Genomic DNA, 12,909 nt, shown 5'->3' on the forward strand with positions numbered 1-12,909 from the left:
TATATATATATATATATATATATATATATATATATATATATATATATATATATATATATATATAATCCGGATCAGGTGAGGACCTAATCTTAGGTGAGGACGTGAGGACTAATCTTGTGCGTTTGTTTTTTTATTTGGATGGTCCAGATTTGAGTTCTTGAGATGACATGGATTGATCTTTTTTGTTAAAGTGGGATAATAGTGTCTTTTTCTATTTTTTTTTAAGTGTGAACGCATGTATAATCCTAGGCCAAATTGGTTTCCTATTTTCTTGGATCATCACCGTTGCAATTTGGAGCCGCGATTTCTTCATCATTGATTGAGTGTTCGCCCATGCAAACTAATCAGTATTTTTTATTTTTTTTCGCTTGTTCTTTTGAGTATAATATTGTCTATATTTGGATTGTCGTGTATATGTATAAATGCCTGGGTAGTACGAGTGTGCATTCGTGTGTGCTGATTGTGCAACCTAGTGTTGTAAGTTGTGCACTATGGGCTAGGGAGTTGTGCATTATAGCACATAGTTCAATGCATCGTAGAACATTGGATGTTCACTGTATGATTTTTTGGCGGAGTTTGAATGCACAACAATGAAGTTATTGATGCACAATACTCAGTATAGGAATGCACAACACTCAGTATAGGAATGCACAACATTTTGTATAGGAATGCACATCTTTTAATAAGACTGATTTACCCTAAATTTATATATTTTAATATTTTAAAGGGATTTATTTTCTTAATCCGTGTGATTTGTTTCTTTTAATCTCAATCATACATCATTCTGATTTAATGGTCTAGATTAGTCCTCACGTCCTCACCTAAGATTAGGTCCTCACCTGATCCGGACCCTATATATATATATATATATATATATATATATATATATATATCCTATCTATGTATGATATTTCACATGTATTGGTGGGTTACCAGCATCATTCGCTGACCAGGCATCGTCCCATATATTTATGTGTTTCTTTCAGGTGCTGAGTAGAGGCGAGCGCGGTCTAGAGACAGATAGTATAGATCCCTCAGTCCTGTAGTATGTTTTGACCTGTGCGCCCTTTTGCTAGACTTTAGACTTGTTATTGTTGACCTTGTTCCGTGGTAGACAGATTATGTTGAAGTTGTTTACGCCTGTGCGTTCACCGTTGTGTGGACGTGACATAACACTCTACGTTTTCCATCTATTTCATATTTAGTCTTCCGCTGTGTATGCTTTTATGGTTAGAATTATCTGCATGATTAAGTTTTAAATTGGTATGAAAATCGGGGGTGTTACAATACAACTTGTGCAAGTAAATAAATAATATTTTCAGTAGGACTGTGCTTCCACTCACAAATCACAATAACATTTTCAGATATTCATAATATATCACATTATCACAAGTTCACAAGAATCACAACCCTGAATCTCATATTATATCACATAATTCACATTATAATGAATAAATTAAAAAATGAAATAACTAGGGTTGGAGATTTACTTCTTTTCTCAAAGAATTTCCCCAAGAACAAGGGCCTTCAAGCAACGTCCAGCCGTCCACAAGTGAGTCAGTCAACAACTGAACAAAGGTTCAGGCTTCCACCACAGACTCACAGAGAGTCAAAACTCAAGACTCAAGAGTCAACAGACTCATCGACTCAAAGAGAACACCAGAACAGCTAAGACCCTAGAGAATATTGAAGAGAGAATCAGAGAAAGGGTTTCCATCGGACTATCAGAATCTCAGAGAATGAGAAAACTCAGAGACGAAGTCACAGTCTCATAGACACAGACTCATAGAGTCATAGTCTCATAGAGAGAACTCAGAGAAGTCATAAACTGAGAACTCAAGACAGAAATAGAGAATCAGACTATCAGAGAAAAGGCTTCCACCGGAGAATCGGAGATTCTGAGTCTCAAACTCTCAAAGATTGAGAGAACTCACTACCCAGGACTCATAGAACGGGAGAACTGAGAAACCCTAGGTTGAGACTTGAGAGTCGAGAGAGAAATCAGAGAATGAGAGAGTGAAAACTGAAGGGCCAAGTCTGCGCAGCCTACATATATATAAACTATGGACACGGCGCCGTTTACTGCATACCCCTATCTAACCCTAGGTTTCATCGGGTTGTCGGACGGTTCGGATGGGCAAACACAAGACCCTAACCGAATTCATTAAACCGCTAAAATGGCTGGCTTGGTTCGGTTTAATGAATTCGGGTGCCGATTCGGTCTGGAAGGGTTAGTTTACCCGATCGGATCGGGTTGACCTGACGGTTTAATCGGGTTTGCATACCCCTAGTTCTACGGCATAATTTGTTGGCGAAGTTATTTAATTTTCATCTCCAATTTGCCTCAACTAATTTTTCATCTCCAATAAATAAGATTTTGGCTTCACATTGACTCAACTAATTTACATGTTCCCAAATACTTGTATTAGAGAGTTGCCGACGAAGTTATTTAATTTTCATCTCCAATAAATAAGATTTTAACTTCACCTTGCCTCAACTAACGCCTACACTAAGGCTCAAACTCTAAACACCTCCCACATAAGGGGACAACCAGATACCAGTGGACCACAATCCACTTGGTATATTAGAGAGTTGATTTAAAGAGAGGAAACTCTAATTTAATTTGCAAAAACAGAGTAATTAATTTCCTCGACAATCTGCTCCCGCCAAGCAGCATTTGAACAATTGAACGTCACTTCTCACCCACTACTACCCACGCAGGTAAAATGTCCTTAACGATCTCTCAGGCTGCGCCACCACCCGAACCACCGCAGACATGTGCTCAGGGCCACCGCACGACGCTGATCCTTCCAACGGAGGAAGGCGGATCGATCTGCCTGCTCTGCTTCTCCAACCTCATCTCTAATCCGAGATCGCCAACCGTCCACGTCTCTTACGCCCTCTCCCAGCTCTCCATTGCCCTCTCGCAGTCGCAATTTCGCCACGCCTTCTTCACTTTCCACTCCCACTTCCTCATCTCGCCTCTAGTCGCCGTCCTCTCCTCCTTCGACGACGATCCGATCGCTCAGCAGACGGTGGATTTGATCGTCCAGATTTGCGAGGCGGCCAACTTCGAGGTGTTTCAGGAGTTCGTGGCTCGTGTTTCTGATAGGCTCTCAGCTGGATCTCTTGCTTGGAGTCGGCGCCAGCACTACACTGTACGCAATGTTCTTTTGGAGGATTTTTTTCCCCCTTAGTGATGTTTGCTTGAGAAATTGTGCTGTGAAAAATACCTCAACAATGGCACAAAGCACAACTCAGTTTTGTTTATTTCCCTCCGCTTGATTAAGGTCACCTGGCATGACATTTCAATGTTCATACTTGTAAAAGCTTATAATTAAGCATCCCGGGGTTATTTGATTTTGTTTGATTGAGGTAGAAACAAAATCAGCGTTGGAAGTGCCTCTTTAGTCGACAAGACGAGAAGAATTCATGGTCCCTGAATTCTCTATTTAAAGTTTAAATTAGAGCATGTACACTTCTTCGATCTATTAAATTTTGATTTGGTCTGATTTTTACTGATGCCCTTTAATGTGTCTTAAAAGCGATTAGTAAGTTTGGTTTGTCTAAACTTTCTTCAAAAGCTGTGCGCAACTTCAAACACAGCTTCCTGCTGTGTGTGATTCTTGGCAGCTATCACACCAGATATTTTTCTAGTTAGAGAGAAAGATCACTCCTAAAAGCAGCCTTATCTTATATACGATACCACCGCATTTTCATTGATAAAAGATCTTATTAGCTTACTAACAAAGTCATTGATAGTCATATTAAATCACCCCTTCACTCTTCTCTTATTTAATGAGAAAGAGAAATCTCCTGTTAATAATTAGATATGACTATAAATGACTTTGTTCTTAAGCTAATAAGATCTTTTATCAATGAAAATGCTTTGATCATTGAGACCTTAATTAATCTGCTTATTTCCACTGCTTGTTTGGAGAATTCTTGTGTATACTTTTGTTGAACAAAGTTTTCCTCTGATATAAAGTGGTCAGGTCATTTCATGAACTTTGTTTTGTGCATGGACAGCTTCACTGCTTAGGTGTGCTCTTGAATTCTCAGAAAAATGAAGCCTGTGCGTCTATTAAAGACACAGATGCCCTCATTTTCAACCTTGCCAGTGGTCTTCAATTATCTAGGTGATGATCAAAACTTTGAATTACACTTCTCTTTTTGTCCTAAAAGTAAAACCTCAAGTGCTTCCTTCTTTTAATGCAGTGAGGAGATTCAAGCAGAGATCCTGTTTGTCCTGTACAAAATATTTCTCCTGCATTCTTATAAAGACTATAACTGTAATGAAAGCTTATTCTTTCATTACCCCAAGCTAGTTTGCTTATCCCTGGAAGTTCTCATGAAAGCTGAAAGTGATGATCTTCGCTTGAACTGTGTAGGCAAGCAACTTCTTCATACTTTCCATTTAGTTTGCATTTTTCTTTGCACTTTTTATTATCCTTATTGTACCCATGGTAGATATTTGATCTTTAAACTGAATGAAGTAATTCTTCAGAGGGTATCTTATTTTAAAAGATTGTTTTCCCAATTTTTAGGAAATGATTTCTATGTTTTATGAGTATTCTGATGCATGAACAAACTACTGTGGATTACTTTAGAGTGAGTGATTTCTCTTTGGTGTAGTGCTCAAGAGCTTAACCGTTGATCAATAGAGATCTTGACTTCAACCCTAATTCCCTGTGACATATAATGCAATAAGGAAATTATGACCCTGTAATTACTTCACTGCGTTACTTGTAGCAACACAGCATCATCATTATCATGCATCTGCAAGATATTCAGTCTCTTTATTTCATTTTATAACTCTTTTCTTGTTTGTATGTTTAGCATTTCTGACAGTTCTGGCCCAGAAAGGCTTGTTTCAGATTACATCCATCAATGATGCAAGGAGGAGCGCTTCCTCTGATATTAAAAGTTTGATGCAAACAGCAGAAGATGCAATGGACAACCCTCCTCTAGTTCTCTTGTTTGCAGAGGCTGTCAAAGGCCCCCTGCTTTCTCCAGATAGTCAAGTTCAAGTTGCAACATTGGACTTACTCTTTCTATTTCTCTCCTGGGAAGATGTCTCTGGAAAAGAAATTGAAGTGTTTGTGGAGCAGAACATTGCAGATTATGCATTTGAAATATTGAGATTGTCAGTAGACTCATCTCAATCAAAAGGTGCTTGAACAGCTAGTATTCTTATCCTAGGGCTTCTTGTAAAGAATCAGTTATTCTCTGCAATGTTGATCATTATCAGACATCTTCCAACCCAACTTGTTTGGGATAAAGGTTTAGTTGAGTTAGTTTATTTACTGATTTCTAAAAGTGAAGTTCTGTAATCATCAGATCAATTGACACAAAAAATATTTAGATGACAAAGTTAGTGTGTTGCATCAACCTTGGCAGAAAATTGATGATAGGAATTGCATTTAGCTGCTATTTTCCCAACCTTTAGATAATGTTTACAATTCTAGCATCAGAAGTTAGCAGAGGCGTCAGTTGTCATTTTTCATAAAAGTAATTACATCATTGGTCTTGTAAACTCTCTCTCATCTTTTTATGAATTACTCTATCAATTTGCAGGATGCAAAGATTCTCTGATTAGTGCTTGCATTCAGGTTCTTGATCTTTTGTCTATTGCTGAAAAAGCATTTATACAAAGACTAGCTACTGGATTGGCAACCCTGGTTCCTGTTCTTCATCATGTTGCTAATGTTCCTTTTCACCCTGTACAAACTGAGACACTGAAGCTCGTATGGACTTGTGTAACAAACTGGCCAGGAATAGTATCCAAATCTGATATTGAAGAAATAAGCATGATCTTGAGTGGGATGCTAAGGAAAAATATTGATGGGGAGATTGGAATGTCTCCCAGGACATTTACTTTGGTTTGCTCAATACTTATTGCTCTTATGAAATGCTCATCTTCCAATGGGGTTTCAAGCTTCCTTGTATCAATTCAAGATGCATCAAGAAATGCTATTTTAACTTGTTTAAGCCATTATGATAAATATCCAAGTCAAATTTTGCACTCCCTTTACCTGCTGAAAGAGGCATATGTGTACAGTCATGGAGAAAATCTGACAAGCTCCATTTGTACAGAACTAAGAGGGGGAATTATAGATATATGTAAAACACATGTATTACCATGGTTTATGAGGGCCCTTAATGATATTGAAGAGGAGGATATTGCAGTGGCAGTTTTCGAAACTTTTCATACAATATTGCTAGAAGATTCTGGTACTGAAACCAAGATATTTGCAAATATTCTCTTCTCATTCTCCTGGTTCAGTTTTTCATTTGGATTATTAGGCTTATTTCCCACAGAAAAAATGAAATGGAGGGTTTATCTTTTGTTCAGTTTATTGTCAGAGGCTCTTATTGGTGATGATTCTGGGCAGTGCATTAGGGATGCTGCCCTTCATTTGCCATCTGACCCTGTGGATTTGCTCTTTCTTCTTGGTCAGAGAAGCTCCCAAAATCTTGAGCTGTCTTGTTGCCAATCTGCAGTGCTAATGTTGCTGCACATTAGCTCTTTGAATGATGATAGGTAATATAATTTGCTGACTACTCTTTACCTCATCCAATTTTCAAAGTTTACATCCTCCATTAGCATTTGCTTTTTAATCCTTATCCTTGTCAGGATTGCTGAAGATAAGCTTGTCTTAGCTTCCCTGGAGCAATACATTATACTCAACAGCAACGAATATCTGTACGGTTCTGTTTCTGGGATGTTCAAATTGCTGATAAATCTCTACGCGCTATATAGGGCGCTGGCCAAGATGAGCTACCAAATTGCTTACAGCCCAGAAGCAGAGAGGATCATGTTTCATCTATTAGCTGAAAAGGAATGGGATTTGCTTACCATGAGAATCCATTTGACATCTTTGCAATGGTTGTTCCAACAAGAGAGAATCTGCAAGTTGTTGTCTCTCCAGATTCTGAAGTTTTGCAGATACAACTTGAAAGGACAGCAGATGGTTATCCAACAGAAAAATAATCAGAATATAGATTTACGTGTAGTAGCAGATCTTGTAGCATCTGGGGATAACTTTGCTGGTCTACTTTTTGTTATTGTTTTGGGAGAGTTGGTAGATGAAGTTGACAAAGAGATTGACATTGGCCTAGTTTTAAGAACAATACAAGATGTAATTGAAATATCACCAGCTGCTTCAGCTCAGTTATGTATGCATGGGATAGGTTCTGCATTTCAGAAGTTATATTATCAGTCTAGATATTCTTCTTGTCCAGATATATTCCTCGCCACTTCAGAACTAGCTTTCAGGATTCTTCAAACAGTAAAATCGGAATCAATTTCTGATGATGACATTTGGGTTGGTATAGTAGTGAAGGTAAAGAAGACACATGTAACTATTTTATATAGTGTAATTCCTAACAGTTTAAATTCATGAAGCCTTTTGTCATTTTGCAGTTGATGGACTACCTCGTCCCCTCGGTGGCTGCAGATGGATGGAGCAGGGAAACTCTAATAGTACTTGGGATTTTCTCCTTGATTCTACATCATTCTACAGATCAGAAACTGGTTGAGGCTTCAAAAAGCATACTTATGAGTACCCCTTTGGTGTCAATGATCAATGACACAATTACAGAGGCTTGTTCTAAGGGACCTGCTCTAATTGACCATGATGAAACTACAAGAACTGGGGAAGTTCTAGTTTTTGTGCTTGCATTACTATTCTTTGCATTTAGGAGGTAAGTGGTTTCTTATGTAATGTTTACACTCATCTGCCTTTCATTGCCAAACTAATCGAATTTGTTGCATTAGTTCATATGCAATTTTACCAGGGATTGTGGACTGTCAGCATCTACTCGATAACAGCAGCTCGGAGCAGCCTCTACCCTATACAAGCATTAAGTGCCATGACTTGTGCAAGTTGATTCATTTTGGTTCCTATATAATAAAACTGGTTGCCTCTTATCACCTTGTGGAGATTTTTAGCAGAGTATCAGAAACCAATGCAAGAAAGCCAGATGGATTAAAATTCAAAAGAGGATATTTGTTGTCTGCCAGCGCGGTATTAGAAGGCCTGATCTTTTCCAGTGATATTCAAGTTTCAATGAATTGCTCCCTCTGTCTGTCCATGATGATTGGGTGGCAAGATTTGCAAAAGCAGGTGCCCTCCATTGAAAGGGACAGCTGGTTTCGGTTGATTGTAGAAGAAGTGGCAGTGTCTTTGGCAGTTCCATGTTTGGCCTCAAAATCCTTCAGTATCCACCACAAGCCAGCGATTCATGTTGCAGTTTCATTGCTGAGAATGAAGCAAGCTCCTCCATGGATGTCTTCAGTGTTTGATGAATCCTGCATATGTGGCATTATCAAGAACATTTCTGCATCTAATTTGAGCCCTGAACTGGTGCTTTTGTTTCGACAACTTCTTAATTCCGGGTATCTGAAGGATGAACAGATCTCAAGCTTAAATCGCGTATTCCAGGTAATATATCTTTGTTTCCTGCTTTTCTTCATCATATTTTCAATCTATCTCGCGAGGTTCAGAAACTATAAATACATTTTATGTTAACAGTTCCACATTAAAAACATATAAGACTAATATATGACTTTATAAGATATATATGTTAGACGAGCTAATAGGTTGAATTCAATCTTTTATGGGAGTTGTTATATCATGGACTATAGTTCACCTTGCAAGATGAACCCTGATTCTAAATACTTGTGAATACAAAACAAGGTAATCAATTACATATATGTTAACATGGTGCGTTCGTAATATACAAATTGTGAATTTTTAAAGGGTAAGGGTGTGTTTGGTTCGCACATGGGAATCGAAATCGAAATCGAAATCGAAATGGATATCAAATACTTGGTAATGGTTTTTGCATGTTTGGTAATAGAGTGAAATGAGAATGATTATCAATAATACTGTTTGGTTATGTATGATCCAATAATGGGAATAAAGATTATAAGAATACAAGAACACAAAATCAAGACAATTGATTCTAATATAAAGACATCCAAAACACTAATATGAACAAAAGATAAAAACAAAAATCTAAAAGCACTAATCAAAGGGGATGAAAAGTAATAAGAGAATGAAAGGGGATGATACCCTTATTTTATTTGGGTATGAGTTTTTCAATTAAGGGGTATTTGAAATCCATAGTAATGTTTTAAAAACTTGTCAACCAAACACACCCTAATTTGTGAACATTTAGTATGTAAATTGTGAAGGTCCACATAATAATTTGGAGTTTTACTATGGTTTGGCCTATATGCATTATAGTACAATTGAGTGATCTTGATCTAATCTTTAAGATTATAACATGGTATAAGAGAAGACAGAGGAACATTACAACAATAAGTCTTGAAACGTGCAGGAATGCAGAAGATGTATGTACAGAGAAAACATTGGAGAAGTTAGGACAGAGGAGCATGCCAAGAACAAAGTGGCAGCAGCTATCCTAGGCGATTTAAGGAATGCAAGTGAGTTTCTGATTGATCTCATGAAATCTCAGTCGTCAATTCATAATATTGAGTGTAGTGGAAGTCAAAGTGAACATAGGAGATTGTTGGAAGAGATAGACTTGTTTTCAAAGTGTTTAATGGTTGACGATTAAGGCTAAAAGATATGTACACAAAAGTGTAATAATAATTTTATAGATGTTAGGACTTAGGACAAAAATTAATGGATGAGAGCTGCTTAGATGAAAATTATGATAGTGAATATATTTCTATTGTTTGTCCGGACATATGATCAAAAGAGGTTAAATGCATTAATTCCATTTTTATTTTTTGAATTACTGTTGTTTTCATTCTTTTTATTGGATTACTTTTGATCTTTCAATTTAAAAAAATAATAATAATAACCAAATTTACTTTAAATAGAATGGATTGTTTTCATATAAAAAGTGATCATTTCAAATACTTTAGATTAAATTTAATTTATTTGAAAATAAGTTAACCTATAAGAAGTAGTTTGATACTTTGATTGTAGAACAATAACTAAAAGTGGGAACGATAATATAATTTAATTATTAAAAAGTACTAAATATTTTTTAAATTAAGTGCTAAAAGTAAATTACACATAAAAATAAGTCAAAGAACAATAATCAATGTATATTCCCAGAATATCCAATCAAAATTTATTAGTTGAAATGAATATTATATGATGCGAAAGAAAAATAAATTAATTAATATTTATATAGCCAAAGAGTTTTTTCTCTCTAAAAATGAATGGAATGTCTGAATTTTAGTGGTTGCAATACTAGTCATTTTTTTTAATGCTACTAGCTCTATTACAATGTAGTATCTGTTCATATACTTTCTCAACCTACTATTATGTAGTTGAAGTGGATAGTTTTGATTAAATGGAAGTCTAACCCGAGTACCATTAGACCACATAATCTTGATAGTAACCTGATATTTCATAAATATACTGTTTATTGTTGTTCTTTGTCCTATTTTTATTTTTTAATTTACTTTTAATTCTTATTACTTTTAACATTTTCACTTTTAATTATTGTTTATGGATTGCAATCGAACTACTTTTGATTTCTTAACTCTTTTTAAAAATGAATTAAATGTAATCCAAAGCATTTGATGGTGTGGTACACTATCATTGTAGAATTATATTTTGATGACAATTTTTTACACCATGTAAAAAATGGTGTGAAATGTGGCCAAAGTCACTTTAGCCCTATATACTACAAAACAAAATTTCACTATTAACAAAACATTATTCCTCATTGTACTAAATAGCCACAAGTAAATTTGTAATGTTTGGATTTAGTTTTAACTTAATCAAAACTATCCACTTCAACTTCACTAAACTTGACTCATTTACTTGATGGTCTTGCAGAGAAATTTTATAATACTCTGCATATATTATTGTTGCTTTACAAAATTAAGTTACGTAATTATACTTATATTTTTTGAAGTATGTAAAAATATAAAAAAAAATTACTAAATTTAATCTCTTATGTATTGAAAATTAAAATATTATTCATCAACGCAAATACATATCCTCTAATATAAAATAGCAATAAGAAGCAGTAAATGCTTAATTGCAACAAGTTCCCGCCCAAACAAAAGTGACGTCGTTTGGCCTAGAGAATATAGCGGTAACACACTTTTAATTAAGTTTACATTTAGATTATATTTACAGTAATGTGTTTGTATTAAAGACTAACTAATGTTGAACCACCTTTTTGGTTTCCCAGATTTGTTGAAAGTTGTTCCTAATAATTTTAAATCTACATGGGGCCGTTAGAATTAAATGCTCTTATACATACAATTTTCGAATAGATACATCTGATATTGAAACTGGGATTAAATTCAATTAAATAAATCATAAACCTAAACCAATACATATAATATTGCAAATCAATTCAAAAATCTTCACCTTTTCTACTTTGTGGCGTTTCATTCTCCGGTGCACAACCGTTATTGTATTCAATAATGGTTGAATTGCTTTGGAACTCTACATTCTCCAAGCCTATTCGAATTTCGAACTCTTCAGCCTTCAAAGATGTCCTATAAATAATGGTTACTCTTCACCACGAAAATGGCTCCACTCTGTATATTAGGATAAGACCTCAGTCAAATTACGTATAAGAAAGCTACTCCGTATTAGGTTAAGTTCTTCCCCGACATGGAGGTAAGTTCTTTTATATATAAAAAATATATATTATTCCTTAAAAATATATATATTATTCCTTTTTGGATTGAAATACAAATATTTATTTAGTTTAGCCAAATACAGGTAGAGAGAGTTTAAGTGATGCAGTTTTTCAAGCTATCTGGCAGAAACATGAAACCAGCAATAGTAAAGACATCAAATGTTGGTTTAGTTTAGTTTTTAGTACAAAAATCAAACAAGTTATCAATATATTTATTACTTACAGTTCTATTAAATTAACTGGACAGTGGGTTGGAGAAGTTCCACTAACAATATGATTTTATTTGTCATTGTAGGTGTGCTGTTTGATGGAAAGGAAATAAATCAGATCCAGCAATACAAGATTCTATCTCCATCAGAAGGCTTAGAACATAGATCATTTGTAATGGAGCAAAGGTATTTGGTTAGATTCTTAGAAGTAGTTCTTATAATTAAATTCCAGAATGTATCATAAAAAAAAAACACTTCCTGGCTAATGCGTGCAACACAAATTTATTTTCCTAATAAGTTTGAAACTAAAAAAAAAACAAAATTTATATAAAGATGTATAGTTTTTAGCGAATGGACTACTTATCTTTATCGTATTTGTCTTTCTGCCTTTAAATCCAAGCTTATGAAATGCGAAATCTGTCTGCATGTATATCTACCGTGTTTCTTGTGCTTTTCTACACCTATATTCATTCGTTTTTTGCTGGTCAGGTGTAGATAGATCCGTAAATAAAGAAATTTGGGTTTAGGATTAACGGATTTAAATGAATTTTGTTCGTGGTATGTAATTAAAACGTACCGTGTGAGAAAGAACCTTTGTCTATACCCATGGTAGACGAAGCTCTTTAATCAACACAGTCTAGGATCCAGGCTGTACGGCAAATTTCCATAGCCGTGTTAGGATGGTGAAGCGAGGGAATTTGAAGAAGTTTGCAAGGAGTCTTGGCGTTAAGTAGGAGAGTGAAAGTCGACTATAATCTCTGCCTTGATTTCCATTTCTGTCGACCGAGATACTATTGCTGCTTAATAGAGAGGAAGCCGATGGGTAAATGGGGGAAGGGTATTGGGTTGAAATGGGTGAGCTGAGTATTTACAATCGTTATGCGTTGGACCCGTGTCCTGTGTCCAGCATGTAACAGTGCCGTTAAGCATTGTTATCTCTTCTTTTTTCTTTTTTTTTTTTTTTTTTTTTTTTTTTTTAAATTTCAGACCGCTTCGTTATAGGAGTATATGTTCATAATTTTATTACTATATGTTAATAACTGTACATTCA

General features: G+C 35.4%; 1 protein-coding gene across 1 annotated transcript; it reads left to right on the top strand.

Moving 5' to 3' along the window:
* The first annotated feature begins 2,670 nt into the window (after positions 1–2,670).
* On the top strand, positions 2,671–9,753 carry LOC109150702 (protein PRD1). The gene is made up of 9 exons (XM_019298687.1): positions 2,671–3,158; positions 4,030–4,139; positions 4,219–4,391; positions 4,840–5,172; positions 5,578–6,544; positions 6,638–7,346; positions 7,427–7,707; positions 7,781–8,447; positions 9,349–9,753. The coding sequence occupies exons 1-9, from the start codon at positions 2,727–2,729 to the stop codon at positions 9,586–9,588; spliced, it is 3,912 nt and encodes a 1,303-aa protein (XP_019154232.1). The 5' UTR covers positions 2,671–2,726; the 3' UTR covers positions 9,589–9,753.
* Positions 9,754–12,909: the final 3,156 nt, after the last annotated feature.

Source organism: Ipomoea nil, unplaced genomic scaffold (genome assembly GCF_001879475.1).
Source record: "Ipomoea nil cultivar Tokyo-kokei standard unplaced genomic scaffold, Asagao_1.1 scaffold2280, whole genome shotgun sequence".
In the NCBI taxonomy this organism is placed as follows: domain Eukaryota; kingdom Viridiplantae; phylum Streptophyta; class Magnoliopsida; order Solanales; family Convolvulaceae; genus Ipomoea; species Ipomoea nil.

Coding starts and splice junctions, on each gene's coding strand:
- LOC109150702 (XM_019298687.1), top strand. CDS start 2,727: ATGTCCTTAACGATCTCTCAGGCTGCGCCACCACCCGAACCACCGCAG. Junction 4,140..4,218: donor AGTGGTCTTCAATTATCTAG/GTGATGATCAAA, acceptor CTTTTAATGCAG/TGAGGAGATTCAAGCAGAGA. Junction 8,448..9,348: donor GCTTAAATCGCGTATTCCAG/GTAATATATCTT, acceptor TGAAACGTGCAG/GAATGCAGAAGATGTATGTA.